Here is a 24,206-nt window from a genome sequence, read left to right on the forward strand (position 1 = left end):
TTGTAATGCGGTAATTCGCGCCTTTTTCGCATGCGTTAAAATACTCTGGTTTGTAGAAATAAATTGAGTCAGATTCTAGAAGTAATATATCGATAACTTGTATTTTGACTGTAATTTTAAAGTTTTTATTTTCTATTTCCGCAAAAAACAACTGTCAGTTGGTTTCTGTATGAAAATGGTAGTGATTAACTTCGCATCGAAAAGTGTCCGATGCATGGTTAATTTGTGTCCGATGTACGGTGAAATGAGTATACTAGTAAAAACCAGCTCTTATAAGAATTAAACAAACATTGAAGTGAAATTTCTTTATAATTTATGTCAAATTACCAATTCCTGACAAAATTCAGCAAAGTCCGACTCGTTCCGTGAAAGTCGAATTAGAAAGAACGATAACTCTAAAAATTGCAAAAGCATAAATTTCGGGTTATTCCCCTTTGATGATGTAAAATATGACGTAACTTCAAGGCCATTTTCGGGGTATTTTTATCGCAACATGATAAAAACAATCGGTATCATTAATAAATTTAAATCTTCAGCTTCAAGACAGAAACAAATAAATACACGGAACTCTTAAGTTGAAAGAGAGTTTATTGACTAAAGTTGTCCGATGCAAGATATGTGTCCGATGCATGGTGAACTCACCCTATTTAGTTTTCATATATTAATGCATCAAAATACACCTTTGTTCTTAAAGGATAGAAAAAAATATCTTTTTAACAGATTTTGACTTTTATGCTTAATTTCTGTACAAAATCATCCACAGTCAATTCATTTCAAAATTAAAAAAAATCAAATGAGTGAATTATTGAGAAAAAAAATGGAATGAAATGCAAGTTGAAATATTACGGTTTAAGGCTATCTGCTTCGAAGTTTTTTTTTTTAATCTAATTAATAATAATTAGCAGAGAAAGAGAGAGTTTGCTGATTAATAATGGAAGTGCACATGCAAAGGTGAACATTTTTTACTCAATATCTGGTGCATAATAAGCAAAAATTGAGAATCTTAATTCTAAAACAAAGCCAGAGTCTGGAACAAAATGTTGTCAATAGAAACTTCAGTAATAAATCTTGGAGCTTTGATAATGATCGCTGATTAATGACTTGTGATTAATGACTGGTGATTAAGATGAGGATTTCTTTAGCTGTAGGGGGTTGAGTCTATTATATAAGTCAAAGTCTGGGGTTTCTCTTGTTTGGTGTTTATTTGATTTTTTTTTATATTTTGTGAAAGGAAAGAATTAATACATACAACAAAAGCACAATCTAATAAAATAAGACTTCTGAGATTGGCTCTGTATAACAATATGCGCAAGAGTATACAGCACGGATCTAGGCTATATGAGTCTAATTTTAAGAACATAAATTCGGAATAAATATTTTTTTTTATTAATTCTATAGTTACATGGTATTACAGTGAGGTGTTGGATAAAGATGTCATTATTTATTTTAAAAAGTTCAATATATTTAACATATTTTATAAATAATTATTTAAAAAAAAAAAACTGCATTCATGCACATTTTATCAATAAAATAAACCTTTTTGAAACATAATTGTAATGAAGTGTTAAATGTAAATGCCATACTTCATATAAACTCATATCTAAAATATAAATTTTAACAATGCATACAGCATGTACAGCTGTGTGTTATTTCTAATTTTTTTAACAATGCATACAGCTGTTTTTATATTGCGAAAAATCGCATGGATAAAGAGTTAAAGACACTTTTATTTTTTGAACTTAAAAAATAAAGTGCTTAATACTCATTACCCATTTTTTTCAACGATTTATTTTCCTAACTTTCTTAAAGTTGAAAATATGTTGCATCTTCCACGTTGTTTAAACGTTAAAATCAACAAACAGTCAACTTTGCATTTTTAATCCTTCAAAATATAAGATGTACAATATAACAAAATACACAACGTTGAAAACATGTTGAATCTTCAACGTTGTTTCAACGTTGAAATTTCAACAAACATCAAACGTTGAGAATTTATTGCAGCTTCATCGTTGTTTCAACATTGAATATCGACGAACATTCAACGTTGAAAATATGTTGCAGCTTCAACGTTGTTTCAACGTTGAAAAAAGGTTGAGGATTCAACGTTGAAACCTCAACGTTAAAATATAGTTGATCAACGTTGCAACCTATATTCCACCTCCTTTCAACGTTGAAACAACGTTGCGTACCTGCTGGGTTTTATCTTATGCATTTTCAACATGAAAATATGAAAATAATTTATCAATTTTGTATACATCTTAACGACTTAAAACAGAAAAAATGATAATGGATTGTATTTTTAGCAAGGTGTCATTTTTAGAGATTTTAATATACCCAGAAAAGAAGCTATTACAAATAAAACGGAACAAATTTTTCTCGCTGCTTATACGGTATCTTTAATCAAAAATATGTAATATCTAATACAAAGCCAAGAAGCTTACCCTGAAAAATGTATTAAAATCATTTTTTTTTTAAATACAAAGCAAGATAAACAAAACTATTAAACAAATCTATAAAAGGTCTATAATTATTTGCTTGAAATGCTAGCATGTATTTTAGATTTAAATTGATATAAAGTTCATATTTTTGATTTCTTTACACAAAGAAACTGCATGAGAGCGATGTTAATGCAATTTTGTAGTAACTTTCTTTTATTAAACTTTATTTTTCCATGGAGTTTTCCGTGTATTTTCGGTCATTTCGAGTAAGTTAGAGAGTCCCAAGCCGTTTCGCTTAATATAATGCGTTTCTAATCACAAGTTACATATATCAATATTGTAGAGTGACTGATAACAGACATCATCACCAGTTTACTCCTTTACACATTTGATATCAGTCATATGACACTATTACACTGATAAATTCCAATAAACAGCAGTATTATTGACCCATGTTTTGCTATGTAATACGTGGGGCAAGAAACATACCACATAATCTCTGGCTGAATATAGGATCCATCATGTGAGGTCCTGGAAGTAGGATTACATCAGATATTTATAAAGTAATTGACGAGGTATTTTTTTTTTGTGATAATTAAGTATTTACTTTTAATTTTATGTATAGAAATTGCATGCATAGCCTGTTTAAAAACCAAGCATAGTTTTTTTTTATTTGGATATCCCTGAAGATCACTAGTACTCCATTTTCGTGACAAATAATTTTCTCAAGATATATATTGATTCTTTATAAGCGAAACTAAATTTTCAAGAATTGTGGTTATTGGTCAATATTATCTTAATCTTAAAGAGATGAAAATTCAATAACGTGGGAATAAAAAAAAATTGTGAATAAAAAATAATTAACAGTACTTGTAATCATAAAAAAAAAATGACTACCAGTTCCTAATAAGTTCACCGATAAGCAAATCTCATTTTTCTAGTCAACCAAATGCAGATATTTTTGGTATTAACATGTATATCATAGCAGGGTAAACAGAAAGGCCGTCATGGCTGAATTAACCAGTTATTCTAAATTTAAATAAATTAAATAACGATTGTTAACAAGCCCTATCCATTGTCCCAGATTCTGTTCCTTTCTTCGTGTTACGGATTTTTTCCTTATCATAAAACTACAAGACTGGATCACCCTTATTTATGCCCTGAATATTTAATCAATGTATCATAATTTCACTTATAAATATCATGGGAATATCACCAATCTTCGTATATTGATAATATGTGTTTTATAAGTGATCGTTTATGTTTACTTGTTGATTATCGTTTGATTATATATGGTACAAACCCGAATTTCCTCCATAGATCAACACCCTCGGAATAACAAATGGCCGTCTGACATTGTTATTCTACTATGTTTCCCAAATCTAATTCGGCATCGTTTCCAAAACAAATTCTAAACAACAACCTACTCAATTTCCCGCCATTATCATGCCTAAAGCCTTTACTTATACACATAGTGCAAAAATTGAACTCCACAGTCATCGTGCCAAAGCAAACGGTACCGTTTGTTATTCGCTCGAAAAGTTATTCGCACTGATATACTAGAAGATATATAAACACGGGTTTTGAACGAACAAGAGAGTTGTGTCTACAGCTTCCTCCTGACTAGACCGCAAATTGTGACTGCTAATCAGCCCCAGCGCATCGTAAATATGCCGAACAGTTGTATTTAATATTTTGTTAACTTGTACTATAATTGGGTAAGAATATAATGCCTCCCATATTGGGTAAAACGATCTATGGTTAACCCAATCTGTTGATTACTTATTAAGTAATATTAAGTAAAATACTTATTTTTATGTATAGCAATCATCAGTTTGATATCTGACAGGTCCCTCATATGCATATTATAATTAATTGATGAGATACTCAAGTAAAAGTTAATGAAGCAAAACTTGTGCAAACTCTCATGCGTGAAAAGAATAAAACACTTATTGTGGCCTTCAACTCGACATTTAGTCTTATCGACCACGTATTGTCAATTAACAATGATAATTTCTATTCTTAGGTCAATATAGTATATCATGGTGAGCTTGAGATAAAAGATACCACAGAGTCAGACACACCTGTTTCATACTTGGATATCTTACTTGAAATATGAATGGTAATTTAACAGCCAAGCTATAACCGTTCACGGTAGCTCAGTCGGTATAGCACTCGCTCCGTGATCTGGAGGTCGTGAGCTCGTATCTCGGCCGCAACTGACCCAGTCGATAAAATGGGTAGCAACTGTTCCTTCGCCTTGCGCTTGCTGAGTGCCAAGTATAGGTCTAAATATGAAGCCCTTCACTGGCAAATGGTGACGTCTCCATATGAGTGAAAAATTCTCGAAAGGGATGTTAAACAATATACAATCAATCAATCAACAACCAAGCTATATGAAAAAAATGATTACGCGGGTATGTTAAGGAAGCATATAAGTCATTTTTCGGGAAATTCAGACTTTTTAAAGGAAAAACAGTGTGATAATTTACCAAAACTGCTGATAAGCGTAAACTATTATTATTTATTGCATAAAGATAAAAGAATGTCTAACGCAACGACGTGCAACACCACCACGGCATCACGTGACTTCTATTAATAGCGAAATTTTCCTTAATAAAAAAGTGAACAGAACAACAATACCTCGAAGTTTAATAATTTCTTTGAGTAAATAATGAAGTAAAAAAACATCTATTTTGCATAAAAAGTGCTGCTAGAATCCCACTGTCCCGTCAGTAAAATAATTATTCCACACATTCGCACGAAACCTTACCCGATGTTTTGAATTTTTTACCTATGATTCAAGATTTTTCGTAAAACCATGCTTAACTCGGGATTCTAGCAGCACTTTCCAATTATTTTAGGATGTAAACTTTCCATCAGTACCAATTTTATGTTTTGAAATATACAGCTTATTGTTGTTCTGTTGCATTATTTTTGTCACAATCGACAGAGGAAAGGCCGACCGGGATAGTACACAGCTGACTGCCTTTGAAAGAGAATGTAATCGATGAATATGAATTAGCATACCTGTTTTATTAACTGAACTCCATATGAATTTCACAAAATATTCACGATATTCGCTTTTAAACTCCATTTTACGTATCTTTATTCATGCCGTCATAGCCAAATTCTCTTTACACGATATGATCAATTCCCGATCAATTCTCAAGTTACTTGATGTATACGTATGACGTCATCATTGGTAGATTTTAATCAAAATGACAGAGTACATCATAACAAAATAGGAACATTTTATTTTTGTTAATGTTTACACGTATCTATTCATTTTGTACAGTTAAATTACATCTGTAATTACCAATTTTACAAAAAACTTGTGTTCTAAAATTGACGTCATCACGCCGACTATGACGTCATAATGTAGCACTGATTTGGTCAAGGTAAAATATTTTGTATGCTTCCTTATTCCCCCTGTACTTTAAATTCTTTCTATCGTCAACTTACCTTACTTATGCATCAATATACTTTCATCACCTGCATACGGAGTATATACATGTATATCTCAGTTGATTCGATAAGCAAGAGTATGATCTACGCATGAACAAATTGTAAAACGAGGTAAATTATTGACAAGCAAGTTGATGATACAAGACTATCAGCAGTCTTGTTTATAGTAATCACATCGTAAGTTCTATGGTCGATACAATGTCCTTGTCAGCAGATACAATTTATCATAGAATTAAATAATGTCTGACGTTTTTCATACTTATTGTTAGTCCATAATTTATACACTGATTTGTCGACGGTTTTTTCCGTTATTTCCCGATAATAATAATGCTCAATCCTCCATGGCACGTAATCCCACCTCTGATATTTCGGCCGTCTGTGTCTGCTCTGCTCCTTTTTTGTATTGTTATAGGAATTTGATATGGAATATTGTTCGTTATTTCCATATCACTCTAACAATTAGTACCTGTCATACGGGAACAATGCCCTTGCACTGAATGCCACGACGTCCTCGACGTCCGACGCCAATCCAAAGCATCTTAAGCGTCCACAATGCTGACTAAACACAGAAAACCACGTTTTCCCCCACACAGCCTCGGCCTTGCATACCACGCCCTCGTGTAGTCGCCTATGTTGCCACCACCGACAGCACCACACCATCGTGTATCCACACTTACGTACATGTGTCTATAGGGACCTTCAAAACATATATGCATAGACATACATGTATATAACAGCTTGACCCCAAACAGGCTGCCTTACAACACGTCATAAATGTTTACACATATAATTGTTCAATCATACAGTTTTAACTAATGTGTATCACAAAGTTTCGTACGGCAAAGCAAAGTAATGTACTATATAACGTTACACTCTGAGTAATAAAGTTATATCATTACTTTACGCTTAAACTCACGGCATGTGCACGTGATTAAAATTCCCGTATACAATTCAAACACGTTTTCTAGTGGATAAACATAGAATAAGCTCAATTAAAAATTACGCTGTATTACTTGTCAATATAATAAATGTAGTAAATTGCACTTACCCTGATTGGACCTATCTAACCCTCCATCGACATGTGAAACTACTTTCACTGGTCAAGGAAAAGGTGCGCTACCCAAGACAAACCTGACATCACCTTATATAGCGACTGGCCGAATATTTAAATCACTTGAGCGTCACAATGGGGCTCCTTGTAGGATAAAACTAAACACACATGAATATACTAAAAAAAAGAAATACACATACTTATAACAAAATCAACGTTGATTGTGACAATTCTTTAAAAATAATTTTTGTATCGTTAAAACGAAAATAAAGATATTAGGTTTTTAAACAGAAACTCATTAATAATAAATGTCACTTTTCACTGTCAATGCTACCTGTTTAATTTATGTTAATATATTTTTTCTGTCATGTTTCTAACCCATTGCTACGGCGTTGTTTTTTTTTGTTTTTTTAAGTCTTGAACAGATTACTCTATACAGATAGCTCGAGGATGGTTGGACTGCCCGACAGGGGAAGCTATAAATTTACTAGGATTCCTTGTTCTTGCTTTGTATCATTTAAGGATCAACGAGATAAATCTATATTCGTTGAGAAATTTTTTACTTTTCAAATCATGAACATACATATATTTAACTACTTTCATTTTTTTCTATTTCTTTCAGGCGATTGTGATCATCTAAATCATGGGTTCAGGATCAAGCGCCCAGTGTAAAGCCCGGCAGTGCTCTCAGTGTCAGGGGGACACAGAATTCTACTGTAACACGTGTAAACATGACCTGTGTCTACAGTGTAAAGAGATATATGTCATTGATCAAGATACAATTTTCCATGATGTTGTGATTTACCGGGAGAAATATAAATATATCCCAAACCAAGAGACTTGTTTGAGCCATCCAAACAGAATGTATAATAAATATTGTTGTTCATGCAGACTTCCCTTGTGTTCTAAATGTGAAACACACAAACGTCATGAAATACTGGACATTAGAAAAGCTTATACAACAAACCGTGAACAACATAGACACATCATTCACAGAATCAGAAGTGAGATTTTATATAAGAATAAGTTTCTCCTGGCAGATATCAAAACTGATTTAAAAGCTATTAAAACAGAAATCCTCAAACTTAAATTAAAGATTTCGACAAAAGCCCAGAGACTTATAGATCTCACTGTAACTGAGAGGATTGCAGTGAATGTCATGATTAATAAATTACAACAACAGAAGAGAAAAAGGAACAGACAACTTGCCAGCATAGAAAACCTTGATCACAGATATGAACATTCAACAAACAGAACTTTAAAATTCCTCTATTTCATTAAAAACATGAATGTCCCAAAGATAAAAGACACTTGTAATTTTACGCCACTCTCTTTGCTCTCCATGACAGAGGAAATCGAAATCAACATGGGAGATTTGGTTGAGTTTCTGAGTAAAATTCAAATCATAGAGAGAGGACAGAGACGAGTAAGAGATATGCTGGAACTGATGTCTACCCCTGTGATAGTCAGAAATGTTCAACTGAAAATCCCTGGTCATGTAATGCACATTTCTCGTCTTACTTCGGAATGGTTCTGGATCAGTCATTGGCACAACCACATGACAGAAATAATCTTGACAAACATAAAAGGGGACATTTTGCATCGGCTGGTAAGAATAGCAAATTTAAAACGGAATACTTTATATGGATCACACACAGTAAACAGTAAAGGTGAATTAATCTACATAGGCTCTAATGATTTAATTTACAAAGTCGCTACAGATAATAGAATGAAGTCTATACTGTTAAAAGGAACAAACTTGTGGAAGCCATTGTGTGTTCATTCGTCCCCCATCAATGGCGAACTACTGGTCGGGATGTTCAGTTACGTTGAAAAGACAGGCAAGGTAAATCGTTATAATGACATAAGACAACACATACAAACAATACAGCACGACAACAAGGGTCAGCAACTGTACAGTCTCCCATTATACATCACAGAGAACCGCAATGGAGATGTCATTGTGTCTGACTATGACCGTAGTGCTGTAGTGGTGACAGATGGTGAAGGAAGACATCGCTTCTCCTATACTGGACCTCCATTAAAACCACGACTAAATCCACGGGGAATCTGTACAGACACAATGTCACACATCCTGGTGTGTGATTTGTACACCGACACAGTACAGATAATTGACAGGGACGGTCATTTCCTATCTCAAATACCGACACAAGGGCGAGGAATATACACACCACATGGCCTAAGTTTTGATAACAAAACTCATCTCCTCAGGGTTGGAACATGGGACAACACAGTGTGTCTATATCGATATTTAAATTGAAAAAGCTTTGAGACGGGTAATTGTAGTTCATAATTAAATATAAGTAAACATCCTTAATTGTCATCTATTTTAATGGAAAATGTAAATAACTAGAAAATCTTTGACCATGTTTATTGTTGTTTGATAATAACTTCTGATTCATTCACACAATGGTACATGTTGAGCTTACATGTACCTATTGCAAAAAAGGTTAAATCAGTAAAAGTGCTTTTGAGTGAAAAACTCCTAACACTGACATGCTTAAAACTAATAAATGTTACATATCACTTTTTTTTAGATGCATGTACATTTCTATTGAGTAATGCACTCCATTTAATTGCAGATACTGGAGTAGCTGGCAAGTACCAATAAATCCAATCCGAGGAAAATGTGTTTGAACGTATGCAGAGCTTGTCCGTGTCGAAATTCACCCTGAGCACTGAAAATGAATTACCTATAAAACAATACTAGTTCTGATCTTATGATCTTTCTCTTTTAATTAAATGTCATACCATGACTTGACCAGTTTGACAGCAATGTCAAATGCTGAAATTATGACTAAATATTTTTCTTATCTGTACATATTAATTAATATTTTATGCAAATAAACTCCGAAACAGGTTCACCAGAGTTCTACATGCAAGATGATGACGGTAAACTATACTGTAAAATCACAAATTTTCGTGGTTTAAATATATGCTCTTGGTTTGTGGGAATTTGAATTCATGGATGAAGAATTATTGAGTAGATATGTTTGTAACATTTTACATTTCGTGTTGACATGAATTCGTGGGTCTTTCCATTCCTCGAAAACCACGATAATTAACCCCCACAAAAAATTTGTGGTTTCACAGTATGTATATTTCATTTGGAAAGAAAAATCGTACATAAAATTCAAAGTCTCCCTAACAAAAAAAAAATACTACAGTTAACTATAGTTTACTATAGTACCAAAGTTATAACTTTGGAACTTTGATTTACTATGGTGAAAACTTTGGAACTTTGATTTACTATGGTGAAAACTTTGGAACTTTGATTTACTATGGTGAAAACTTTGGAACTTTGATTTACTATTGTGAAAACCTTGGAACTTTGAATTACTATTGTGAAAACTTTGGAACTTTGAAACACTATTGTGAAAGCTTTGGAACTTTGATTTACTATGGTGAAAACTTTGGAACTTTGATTTACTATTGTGAAAACTATGGAACTTTGATTTACTATAGAGAAAACTTTGGAACTTTGATTAAGGTAGGATTCTTCTCTGGTTTCTGACTAGATGAAACATACAAAGTAAATTTGCTTATTTGTCTTATATATTTAGGTGTAAGGAATTTAAAAGACCATATTTTTCTTTCCTCATCAGAAATGTACAACTTTAAATAGAAATGGTAAACTGTATTTGAAAACTAGCAGGGACTATATTTTTGGCGGAATGGTGGCGTATGAAAATATCTTCTTTTCTGCCTCTCAAAATTATAATAAAACAATGAATTTAGCTATCATTTTTACACAATCGAAGACTTGGAGAAATTTCCAAATGTAATTAAATTAATAATGAGGGACTGAACCTCCAAAATATATCAAACTATTATGATTTTTCGAACAAACTAGAACTTTGTTAGCTTTTAAACGCTTCCTATCAAAGTGCAGATTTGAGCCAAAAATCCATAAAAAGTATTTTTTCTCTCTTAGTAAACGATCAAAACTTTTTGTTTTTGTATCATTTTGTACATTTATAAGACTACTTTATTATATATGAAAATAAGAAAAAGTTAAATAGAGGAAGCATATGAAAATAATTAATATATCCCAACACTCTCTACCATCGGCTCATAAATTCACCTCTGTCGTTGGCTCACGTATATCATAGTGTTAACACGAGAAATAGTGCATTTGTTTTAATTGATTATGATTCAATTTCTATGCTTATATCTGAGTTTTAAGATAGATATTTACTAAATCAATGCAGAACTACTAATTAAAATTGAAACAATCTTGCAAATATCACGTTTTATATGTTACGTCAAAAATCTTGACGTGAGCCCATTGCAGAGGTGTCTGAGAGAGGAACGAACGACAACTCTGTATGGGAGATTGATATCCCAAAAAATAAAGAAAAACAGAGAAAATTCGGATTAGACAATATCCAGTTAAGTAAAATTATTTATGTAAATTTGGTAATATCATGCGATAGACCCCATATAGTAATATGTTTTTATGCAAAAAGAACAACCATTAAACTTTTGAAATAGAAGTAGGTATCACATGATTGGCAACAGTATTTTTTTCTTCTTAATGTCAAGGAAAAAGATAATGATCTTGACCTGACCTTGCCTCTAATATAAAACGGTCAAATTTAATTTCACTGATACTATCACTGACTGATATTGTCTTCTTGATTCTGTGAAAATTTCTTTAATTTTTAAATATTAGAAATATGAGAAGAATCCTACCTTAAGCACTATAAACCCATGGGATTATGGTTTTGCTTCCGATTCTGTACATTTTATAAATTTCTAGGTCAAGTTTCATTAAAGCTTCAGGATTTTTTTTTCAAAAACCCGAATCGTCCCCCAAATAGAACGAAGTACAAGAAATGGTTTTAATGTAAACATTGTCTCTTGCACCGATAAATAAGCAGTATTTATTTAAATCTATTTAATTTTAATTTGTGAAAAAAAAAACTTGATTTTTTATTTATGGAGAAAAAAAATAATTAAAATATACAAGTTGTTCAAGAAATTACCAAAAAAAAACATTGGAACTTTGCATTACTTACGTAAAAACTTTGGAACTTTGAATAACTACGGTATAAACTTTGGAACTTTGATTTACTATACTTTAAACATAAGAACTTCGATTTATTATGGCGAAAACTTTGGAACTTTGATTAACTATGGTGAAAACGTTGGAACTTTGATTCACTATGGGGAATACACTATAGTAAACTATAGTTAAAATAAGTTTACTGTAGTATATTTTTTGTGAGGGCTACTTCAATTTTCTGAGAACAGCGATGATATGGCATTAAAGTGAGCATGGCGTCGTTTCCGGTCGGTGGATCTAAGTTACTGGCAAATTTTGATGAAATAGACAACACACAACCGGTTAGTTATTACATAAAATGTCATCACTGAATTATTAAATCGAAACTTGATTGAAATGATATCAAGGAAATAATTTACGTAACTTATTAAAAAGCGAAAAGTGCAAATTATTTTTGTAAATTACCGATTTCAATATTGACGGAAGCTTCTAGAACATATTGAAATGTTTAGAGTGATCTTTCTTTTGCTAAAAAAAATAATTAAAATATACAAGTTGTTCAAGAAATTAAAAAAAAACATTGGAACTTCGCATTACTATGGTAAAAACTTTGGAATTTTGTTTAACTATACGAAAAACTTTGGAACTCTGAATTACTATGGTATAAACTTTGGAACTTTGATTTACTATGGTTAAAACTTTGCTACAAATGTATATTCATTGCATTTTTTATGTAAATGATTTCTTAGCTGTATTCATGTATTAACGCATTGTTTTTTTAGTACACATACAATAGTTACCCATTGCTATTTGTATTTAATTTACAACAGAAATTAAATACCGGTAGATTGTAGTTGTAAATTGCAGATTTTACTGACAGACGTAAAGATGGAGGAAACCTGGTCCCCACCCACCCACTTTTTGTGAAATCTTGATAAATAAAAAGAATTCTTTAATTGACGTGTATGTGAAACATCATACAATGTTATGAATATTGCACATCAGACTTTCTTATTTCATTTTCATGAACGATAAAGCAGCGATTATACACTACTTTAGGGAGGGTGGGGGTTGAGGTAAAAAATTCATATACATCAATATATCATGGCTGTTCTCAGAAAATTGAAGTAGCCCTAACAAAAAAACTATAGTAAACTATAGTTAAATATAGTTAACTATAGTTCACTATAGTAAATCAAAGTTCCAAAGTTTTCCCCATAGTAAATCAAAGTTCCAAAGTTTTTACTATAGTTAATCAAAGTTCCAAAGTTTTTAGTATAGTTAATCAAAGTTCCAAAGTTTTTACTATAGTAAATTAAAGTTCCAAAGTTTTCGCCATAGTAAATCAAAGTAAATGCTCTCTGAATAAGCTTGTATCTGATTAAATCATTTCTTTGTAAGAGACGTAATCTCAAGGCACAAGTTTAGATAAAAGGATAATTTATAGAATTTTTTTCTCATAAGGACGGACAAATGAAATACTAGTATACTTGGAAAATATTATTGATATTTCAATAAATAACAAATATTGACAAATAACACCCAGTAAAGGTTTACAGGTGAAAACGAATTTCAGAATATCTTACCTTGATGCTAAAAGTGTAATATAAACTTAAGAAAAATATATGCTAAGCCAGGCGAATTTGATGAGGGATAACAAAATGTAAAAAAAAAAAAAAATCAGCAATATCACGTGATTCTTACCAATATGCTTTATCTAATAAAATTTACGAAAGACAACCTAGAAATTCAAATTAAGATTAAAATTATTGCTACACATTTTTCTTTGGTAAGAAGAAACCAACTTAAGAAGAAAAGCAGTCCTTATTAAAAACGACAAAACCTATTACGTTTCAGAAAGTAGCAGAGCATCAGATAACGATGCAATTTTGTGGTTTACTCAGGAAAAATCCTGAATAAACTTAATAAATAGGCTATAGAAGTAATCAAAGAAATGTGTCACAATTGAGAAGTGAATGTGTGTAAAGCTAGAAGTACAGTGAACAATGAGCTCAGTAAATGATACGCTTGCCTCACATCTGAACATAATAGTAGTGTCCCTCTTTTGTTGTGGGAAACCCAAATATGTGTCGGGTCGAAAAATAAATTAGGATGTTACTATACCAATATATAATAAAGATTCTGTGAAGGTTTCATTCAATTTCCTTCAGTGGTATGGGAGGAGTTGCGGATGAGAGATGGGTACCCCAAAGCGTAACAGACGGACGGACTGAGATTAATGGCTTTTGTTTATCTCACAGATAACTCGAGACTTTAAACCAACTAGACCGAGTGTATCTATTTTAGAGTTACTTTTTCTGAAAGGAGAGAGAATGGAGAAAACCTAACATTTTAGTTTGTTTAACAAATTGACAAGATGACCAGTCTCTACATGTATATATTGAAAGTGACTTTTTTTCCGAACTGATTATTTTCAAAATAAATTGTCTTCGAATTTCTCCTCGATCATGATAAGGGGCACTCAGTTGTGACCTGTCGGCAGGGTGTGCTCTCTCCACTTCATGGCACCTTATCCCAGCCCTAATGCACAGCTCCTGTTTGTATTGTTTGGATGTATTTTCGAGCTTGATAAGCCTTGAATGATTTTGTTGAATCTGTAATTTATTACTAACGGTCGTCTACAGAAATATAATACTTTGGATTGATCAATCTCATAAAATTGATAAATTTAATTTAATTTGATATTTTTCTGTATTTTTTCAGCTACAATCCTTATAAATGATTTATTTTTACTTGTAACACGTCTTTTGGTTGGATAAAAGATTTTATTCATTTTGTATAACATAACCTGCTTACGTCACAATGAGTTACGTCAAAAAAGTATTACTCTGCTTGACATTACTTTTAAAATTTAATCAATGTGAAGCCTTATTCTGCAGAAAAAAATGTCTCATTGTCTGCACTGAAATTAAATTATAAGGAATGAAGCTTATTCAAATTTATATTATACAATATAAGAAAACTTGGGGCAGTTTACGCTTTTTTTATAAACCGCTTTGCGGCTTATGGTCCGTAAACTGCCACAAGTTATGTTGTATCGTATAATATAAGTTGAAATAAGCTTTATTCCTTAGATAATTTATTTTGTCGTGTATGGTATTGTGAGAAACATAAGCAAGACAGCCCAGTAGGAACATGCTTTAAAATTGGTAGGCAGAGAATAAAAAACAATTGACAATCAAGTGCACTGCACAGCGGAGCATCCCCTCTTAAAGAGCTTAATGTAACATGAATAGTGGGCAGCATTCGTCTTAGTTCCGTACTGGAAGCTCACTTACAAAGCAATTCACACAATTCCAATTGCGTTACTTTTATCATATCAAAACTGAGTAACAAGGTGATAATCAAAAAAACATAATACATGTAATCATTAAATCTCTGTATGTAAGAAAATGAAATTAATCAGTAAATAATTCTCTATTAAAGCTCAGGATGGGTTCAGTGGTCTTTTTTTTGGAATTTTTAATGTAATGCACTGCGCCGTTTACTTTTCCTGTATTGAAAAGTGTTTGTGTTGATGTGGTTCAGTTGGGGATGGGTTTGATGTTGTTTCTTTAAAAAGTGCAACGTCCTAGGCTTTATCATATTCATCTTGACTTGCGGCCATTGAGCATTTTTTTTTTTCGTGCAAGCCAATATCTTAATTTTAAATCAATTAAAAGAGAACAAGGAAGAATACATGAATAATTATTTGACTTCAATTTGTCGACACTTTGACACTTTGTGTTGATGGTGATCATTGTGCCTGCATCACTGATTACTCGTATATACTTTTCTTCCTTTCACCTAGGTTCTTTTCTTTAAATTGCTTATGACATGGTTATTTTAAACGTTGTTAGAATAGATTAGAAAATAAGTTAGAAACAGTTCTTTCAAATCTTATACACTCTATTTGAAAAGTAAGGAAAGCAATCATTGTGTGTTTATATTTTGGAATTACGAATTATTAATAAATGCTTATATCTTGTAGTGTAACAATCTTCAGACATTTGAATATTGACAATTTCCTATTTTAAGCTATTCCTTCAAGAGTTAATTACAGTTAAGGATAACAATTCAGTTGTGTGAGTGAGCTTGTTAAATTTGAGTAACAGCGTGCTTGAAATAAATATATAAAACGGTCTAACTTTAATCTTCAGGTCAACTCTATACCTATTGTATTTTGTATTTGTAAATATCTCACTTTGTGTTAAACGTATGAGTCGTTAAGCTGAATAGATTTTAAAACATTTTAAAACTTTATAAACATAACTAACTCAAACAAGTATTATGGACGTTTGTGAAAAGATTTTTATGTTTATGAGTAAACAGAACTAAAATTTTATGCAGACATTTGTTTAACGTCAATAGGTGCCTTTCGATATTCCTGCTTTCATAGATTGTTTCTTGGAATGTATAAATCATCTGTGGGCTGAAAATTCAAAAAACGAATTTTGATTCATTATAACTATATAACATACATTTTTACTACTTAAATTGTTTAATGTCTTTATTTCATTTTGAGATAATACACGGTTGGATCACTGCTACACAAAGTTTTAAAAAATATTACTCGTTGAATTGATAGTAAAGAGTTATCTACCATTAATTACGTGTACCTTTCATTGAAATAACAGTATTATATTTAGTATTGGATAACTCCCTTTTTGAACAATTGTAATAGAAAAAGAACTATAATATGCTGTTCATTTTTTTTTCATTTCATTTTCATTTTTTTTTTCATATTATGAATGCCATCGAGTCAAGTAATGTTAGTATAACATATTTAAAAATCTGAAATATTGCTTTATTTTTAATGTTTTACAATTTTAGGTGGTATGTTTAATGAGAGACAAAAATTGATGTTTAAAACAATCCTTAATCTGATATCTGACAGACCGGTACTATATATTTCTTCATGAGACACTCTAGCAAAAGTTAATGAATATATATATTTTAATAAAGCATGTGTTTATTTTTAGGTGAAAGTATACCATTTATGAAGGTAATAAAAAATCATGGTCATTTCCACCCAAATTCTAAAAAGATATGTAAGGAGCATTATATAGGAGTATTAAGGTGTTTTGTAAAACAAAAAATATTATTGATAAAAATCAAAAAAGACTTCAAAACTTTCATGATTATCATGATTATGTTCCTACAATTTTGTGAGATATTGCTGCTTAAGGGGTCCCGACGCTCTGCTATAAATTTTACCTTTGTTAGATAATTTTAAATTTGTAATATTGATTTTCATAAACAACAATAACATTAGAGCCACATGGAAAATAGTTTGAAATATGAAACGCTGCTTATTTTTTCAGAAATTATTTTAATGTGCAGATCATGATATAAAAAAAAATATTGTTCTTCATGTAAAGTTCCTTTGTGTTCTAAGTGTGAAAAACAAATACACAAACGTCATCAAATACTCGACATTAGAACAGCTTATAAAAAAACGTGAACAATATAGAAACATCGTTCACAGAATCAGAAGTGAGATTCTATGTAAGAACCATTTTCTCCTGGCAGACATCAAAACTGATAGATATAACACAGAAATTCTCAACCTTCAATTAAATTTTTTGACAAAGGTCCAGAGACTAAAAGATCTCATTGTAACTGAGATGTTTGCACTTAATTTCAGATACAAAAGACTCATGATTCATACATTACAACAACGGATGAAAACAATGAAGAAACAACTAGCCAGCATAGAACACTTTGATCACAGATATGACAAGTCAACAAACGGAGCGTTGAAATTCCTTTATTTCCTTAAAAAACATGAATATTTAAAAGATAAAGGACATTTGTAATTTTAAACCACTTGCTTTGATTTCCCTGACTACGGAAATGAACTTGGTGGAGGCGTCTGAGTTTCCGAATAAAATCCAAATAATAGTAAGAAGAGAAAGACAAGTAAGAGATGGATGTCTGTTGGAACTGTTGTCTACACCTGTGTTACATATATCTGTTAAACTGACAATTCCTGGTGATGTAACACACATTTCATGTCTTAATTCGGAACAGGTCTGGATCAATAGTAGTATTAGGCACGATTTTTCTACTCGCTTAATCTTGACAAACAAAGATGGGTACACTCTCGATTTGATGATAAATAAACATTTTTCTATTTGGTATTCCGTTAATGGAGAACACACAGTGAACAATAAAGGGGAATTAATATATATAGTTCATAAAAATGAAATTTACAAACCTTCCACAAATGATAGATCAAGAGCAAGGTATACACTGATAAAAAGAACGGATCCATGGCAGCCCCAATGTGTCTATTCTTCTCCCACCAATGGAGATCTACTGGTCGGGATGTTCATATATGCTGAAGTGACATGCAAGGTAAACCGTTACAATAAGAGAGGGCATATCATACAGACCATACAGCATGATAACACAGGTCAGCAAATGTACAGTTACCCGAGATACATTACAGAGAACTGTAATGGAGATGTAATTGTGTCTGACTTGAGGCAGGTAGTGGTGACAGATGGTAGAGGAGGACACCGCTTCTCCTACACAGGACCTCCATTAGAACCAAGATTTTCACCATGGGGAATCTGTACAGACGCGCTGTCACACATCCTGGTGTGTGATAGGTACACTAACTCAGTTCAGATGATTGATAAGGACGGTAATTTTCTATCAAAGATTCTGACACAAGAGCAAGGAATATTTAGACCACTCAGCCTAGGTTATGACAAAATATCTCATCTCCTCTGGGTGGGTTCAAGGGACAAAAGAGTGTGTGCATATAGATACTTAAAAAAAAAATATTTGAGACAGGTAATTGTAGATCATTATATAGATATATATGGACATATCCTTAATGTTTAATTACCCCAAAGGAAAAAAAGAGTATCTTTAACTTTTTTGTGTTGATTGGTATAAACTTTTGAGGCAATCAATAATTATTCATTTTAATTTTATATGCAATTAAATTCCATTTCAGAAAAGAAAAATAATTAAATTACTGATGTTGAAGAAGCAGTCTATTCCCAATGAATCCATTCCAAAGAAAATGAATGTGAATGTATGAAAACTTTGCAGAGTTTATCCATTTGCATTCCACCCATGGATTTTGAAAAAAAAAAAATGAAAACTTCAGTTCTGCTCTTTCTCTTTTAAATTTTCATACCATGGCTTGACAAGTTCAGCATGTTTAATAGCTATGTCAAATTGAGATATTAATTACATTTTGATCGATATTGTAAAAAAATACAAACCATAGCGTTCAGGTGAAGCAAAAACCTTTAAGTTTCACAGAGAAAAAATTAAGCAGGGGCCATATTGACACCTACTTTTTCGTCTCTGTGAATGATACACTGTTCATTGAAATTCAATTTTATGGGTATTTGAGCTAGATTACACTCATGTTATGCGACTTATTCACTCGGAGAAGGAAAAAAATATATAGATTAAACTGAAACAAATTTGCCTTTCACTGAATAATTGGTGAGAATTGAATATCTTTGAAAAAAAAATTGCCCACATATCACTTTTTTTAATGATGAAATAAAAGGAAACTGCTTTAGTTTTCTTTTTAGCATTTACTTGAAAAGAAAAGCCCGAGAATAGAGGGGAGCTGACTTTTACTAATATTCCTTTATTGAATGGATTCGATGGCAATCTGTTTGGTGTTGGACCAAGAACAAAACTGTTTGCCCGAGGTCGCAATGCCGAAGGCAAACAATTCAGTTCAAGGGTTGACAAAAGACAGTCACTAAATATCTTTTTAAGTCTTTAATTTTATTTTTCACATGGATATACATGTGTATGTATCTTGTACCGTCTCTGTTGAGGTAAACTGAGGTTAAACCTGTCATTGTTGCACAACAAATGAGATTTATCTTCGCCCATTATGTGACATAAGTGGTCGAACATCTCATCGATATGTCAAATATACTACTTAACATTCAAACATCAATTACTAGGTCATTTCAATCACTCAGGTGACCTATCGCTATCCCGCTTGTCTGTCGTCTTCCATTGCCCGTGGATTCTATACATTTTTTCAGATTTTTCTCATAAAGCACTGAAACAATTTCAGTTTTTGTAAATAACAATTATGGATAAAGGCAGACATAAATTGTGAATTTCATGGTCTTTATCCTCCTGAGATCTGAGGGATGTGGTAACGCCCCCCCCCAAAAAAAAATCAACGCCGTCTTTAAAAATCTTCTTCACTACTGTATATTAAGTAGTCAAACTTTTGATATGATTGTATTTGAATTGAACCTATTACTAATTGGGTAGAAATATATAGCAAAATTTTATACTATTATAACACCTGAAAATAGGCGTAATTCATAAAATAAAAATATTACAAAAGAGTTCCATAAAATTAGATAAATCATACATAAAATATTTGTGATAACAGCACATTTTTTTTTTAGAAAGGCCTCTCTATCCATCTTACACCAGTGACCTCATTGCTTTAGAAACTTTCTGGATATTCTTTTCTTTCTGTTCTCTTTCCTTCTTTGAAGTTGTCATGTACAAATTACCTCCAGTCTTCTGTAAAATGGGCATGGGGAGGGGTATTTATCTTGAACCCCCTTTCAATTAAAGAAAAATATTTGCTAGATCTTTAAAGTCTCTTTATAAATTAAGAGGACATATCATTACTGCCTTTTAAACTAAGGGTGTAGAAAACTTTAATCCTGTCAGTCAAACTGAGCATTTTTGAGATAACAATTTCCTTGAAGAAGGTGATGTTCCAAAGATGAGACACAGCGATGTTGACATATATATCCTTCTGGAAGGAAAAGAATGTCTATGTCTGTTTTCTCTTCTTACTGAGGGCCCCTGTGCGTCATCCGGTCATTTCTATCAAGGTTCATTCTTTCTGTTCAAATGAATGTAAAAACATACCATAAATTTTTTGTCATTTTCGTTTTTGATAAACATTCGTTAAAAATAAACATTTAAAAAGCTTTAAACTGGCATAACATTAAAATTTGCTATATATAAAAGAAAAAAATATCAACCTTTAAAAAGTATCATCAACTTTTTTCAAATGTCAATACATTCATATCTTAAGATGCAATATTCCACTTAACAAAGAATTCACACAATATATATGTATTGTCTGGTCTCCTAGTGGATCTGAAATTCTGAGAATCTTCACTTGGAAAATCGTGCATTGGCTGCAATGACCAAATTATTTTGACCAAATGATTTGAAAGGTAGGGTTTAAGATCCTAAACATCGATTTTTATATTACATGTACCTGATATTCAAATGTTATCCTGGAAATTGTTTGAATCATGAGGAATTATTGATGAAGGAAGGGATTCAATATTGTCATCAAGCATTGTTTTTTTCTCAATATACACTTACATGTAGCTATTAATTCTGTTAGAAATTGAAATAATGTTATGCAGACCAGGATTAGCTCCCAACACTTTTCAAAATATATACTATATAAGCAATAAATATTCCAAATTTCAGCTCAAACAAAAAATTCTATGCCCTTGCACTTTTGATGTGAATCACGAATATGCTTATCGTTTTAGCGATATTCTCTAGATTCCTTGTCCCTGTACAGTCCAAATGCTACTTGATAAATTCATTATCTATACAAATTGTACTTAATAAATTATTTTCTTTATGTATTTAAAATAAGGTTTAAAAAAATAGCAATTATATCATATTCATTTGAGCATTCTTGTTATTATTTAACCAGAGAATCTAGTCTTCTGAATCACCTGTGCTGCGTCATTTCAAAGTTGACGACGTCATATTTGACGAAAGACTTTCTTTTATTACTCTTCTGAATTGCTATCGAGTATTACAATTTTACAAGATTTTATTAATAATTGATCAAATAAAAAATTCAAGCTGTTATTTACGCATGATCATGTCGTAAATTAATTTTTGTGGCCTGTTAAATTTCAATGACGTCACAATTTTAAAACTTCCAAAACGATGTACCAGGAATGTGAACTTTGTCCTTTCTTAACATAGCTGAGACATGTTGTTAGTTTACTTATGTGTTATATGCAAAGAGAAGTAACTCTAGTTTATGTATATCTTATCTCCCCATAAGGGAGCTCTTCATTTTATAAAGTTCAGTTTTAGTGGATGATGCTGAATAAAGCATGGTCTAACAATGGTAGCAGAGCGTGGTTGAAAGAAAATTAAGGATACAAGTGCTGAAAACAGTGTAAGCAAGTGTGTGACATATAATTATAACAATTCAGTGTTTGGTGAATGAGAAAAAAGGTTTGACCTTAGCGAACTGAGAAAATGTCAACAAAAATCAACCCCCCATCTTACAACCCCAAAATCAAAAGTTATGAACTATACAAACAAGAACTTTTAGCATGGAAAGAAGTCACAGAGTTAGATGAAAAGAAACAAGGTGTTGCTATTGCCCTGTCTCTTCCTGAAAATGATGAGTCCCAGATACGTGAAAAAGTGTTTGATCAGCTGAAATTGGAGGATCTCAAAAAAGACACAGGTTTGAAAACATTGATTCAATTTTTGGACAAACATTTAGCCAAAGATGACCTGGCAGATAGCTTAGAAAAATTTGAAGATTTTGAAGATTTTAAAAGGTGTGATGGACAGTCTATCAATGAATACATATCCATTTTCGATGCAAAATACAGAAAAATTGAAAAGAAAAATATGAAGCTACCCCCAGAGATTTTAGCATTCAAATTACTCAGAAGATCATTGATAAGCAAAGAAGAAAGAATGATCGTCTTGACAGGAATGAATTTCGAGAACAAACAAACTTTATATGAAGAAGCAAAGAAATCACTTAAAAAATTCAAAGGTGAAACTTGTGAAGGAAATGCACCTACCAAACCAGTATCCATTAAACTTGAACCAACATTCCTTGCAGAAAATGAAGAAGCACTAATAGCAGCGGGATACACTAGAATGAGGAGCAACAAAGTTTATCGGGGAGGGGGAAGGAGTGAGCAGATGAGAGGAAGAGGATTTCAGAGTGGCCAGAGTAGAGACTCTCATCGAGGTCAGTACCGTGGACAATCGCGTGTAGGCAGCTCATCAGACAAAAAGAGTATGAATCCATCAGGACCAGATGGAAATATGTTAACGTGCAAATCTTGTGGGTCATTCAGACATATGGTGGCAACATGTCCTCATAGTTGGGAAAATATGGCTAACGTCAATACATGTTCAGCCGAGGAAGAAGAATTTGTACTGTTTACGGGTTACCAACCAAAGGAAATAGGACATTTGGGGATGGACGCGAGAAACTGTGCAGTCTTAGACAGTGCGTGCAGCAGTACAGTGTGTGGGAGTACCTGGATCAACACATACATTGATTCATTGGATGATTTGGACAAGAACAAAATTAGAAAAACTGAGGGCAGAAGAGTTTTCAAGTTTGGAGGAGGAACTCGTCTGAAATCTGAAGGAGAATTTGCAATTCCAGCTCGTATAGCAGGGAAAGATGTGACAATAACAACTGATGTTGTTAATTCTGACATTCCATTGTTATTATCACGAACAGCTATGAAAACTGCAGGCGTAAAGATGAACATAGAAGATGACACAGCAGAAATTCTAGGGAAAACAATGAACCTTAATGTGACCTCTTCTGGACACTATTGTATCCCTATAGATAAAGCAGAAATGATACCCGTTGAGGAAGTTTGCTCGGTTCGAATTGATGAAGTGGACCCAAAAAAGAGATACTCAACTCTCTTGAAACTGCACCGACAATTTGCCCACCCACCGAAGAAACGACTTGTATCACTTTTGCAAGATACGGGTGCATGGCGAGATAGCTTTGAAGAGGACGTTGAAAAAATAGAGCAGAGATGTAAAGTGTGCAAGACGTATGCCCGAACCCCATCTCGGCCTGTCGTTTCATTTCCAATGGCATCTCAATTTAATGAGAAGGTTGCTATGGATCTGAAGTACTGGAGAGGAAAATGGATACTACACATGATTGACATGTGGTCTAGATACACTGTGTCAGTTTTTATTCAGAGGAAAAAGACAACTGATGTTATTGAGAAAATCATGTCTCATTGGATTGGTATATTTGGTGTCATGGGCGCAATTATGACAGATAATGGAGGGGAGTTTAACTCGGACGAAATTCGAGAAGTTGCATCCATTCTGAATGTCAAAGTTTGTACATCTGCAGGTGAAAGCCCATTTCAAAATGGTTTGTGTGAGAGAGTACACTCTGTGACTGACATGATGCTCACAAAAT

At 32.4% G+C, this 24,206-nt stretch overlaps 1 protein-coding gene across 1 annotated transcript; it reads left to right on the forward strand.

Annotated features, from left to right (window-relative positions):
• The first annotated feature begins 7,587 nt into the window (after positions 1-7,587).
• On the forward strand, positions 7,588-19,043 carry LOC134252736 (uncharacterized). Its single transcript, XM_062735239.1, has 3 exons — positions 7,588-9,229; positions 18,020-18,790; positions 18,957-19,043. Exons 1-3 carry the CDS (start codon positions 7,601-7,603, stop codon positions 19,041-19,043), a joined length of 2,487 nt encoding a protein of 828 aa, XP_062591223.1. The 5' UTR covers positions 7,588-7,600.
• Positions 19,044-24,206: the final 5,163 nt, after the last annotated feature.

Source organism: Saccostrea cucullata, unplaced genomic scaffold, assembly GCF_032062105.1.
Source record: "Saccostrea cucullata isolate Sc308-1 unplaced genomic scaffold, CSIRO_AGI_Scuc_v1 ctg3062, whole genome shotgun sequence".
In the NCBI taxonomy this organism is placed as follows: domain Eukaryota; kingdom Metazoa; phylum Mollusca; class Bivalvia; order Ostreida; family Ostreidae; genus Saccostrea; species Saccostrea cuccullata.

Coding starts and splice junctions, on each gene's coding strand:
- LOC134252736 (XM_062735239.1), top strand. CDS start 7,601: ATGGGTTCAGGATCAAGCGCCCAGTGTAAAGCCCGGCAGTGCTCTCAG. Junction 9,230..18,019: donor CAGTGTGTCTATATCGATAT/TTAAATTGAAAA, acceptor AATTCGGAACAG/GTCTGGATCAATAGTAGTAT. Junction 18,791..18,956: donor AAAAAAAATATTTGAGACAG/GTAATTGTAGAT, acceptor ATTCCATTTCAG/AAAAGAAAAATAATTAAATT.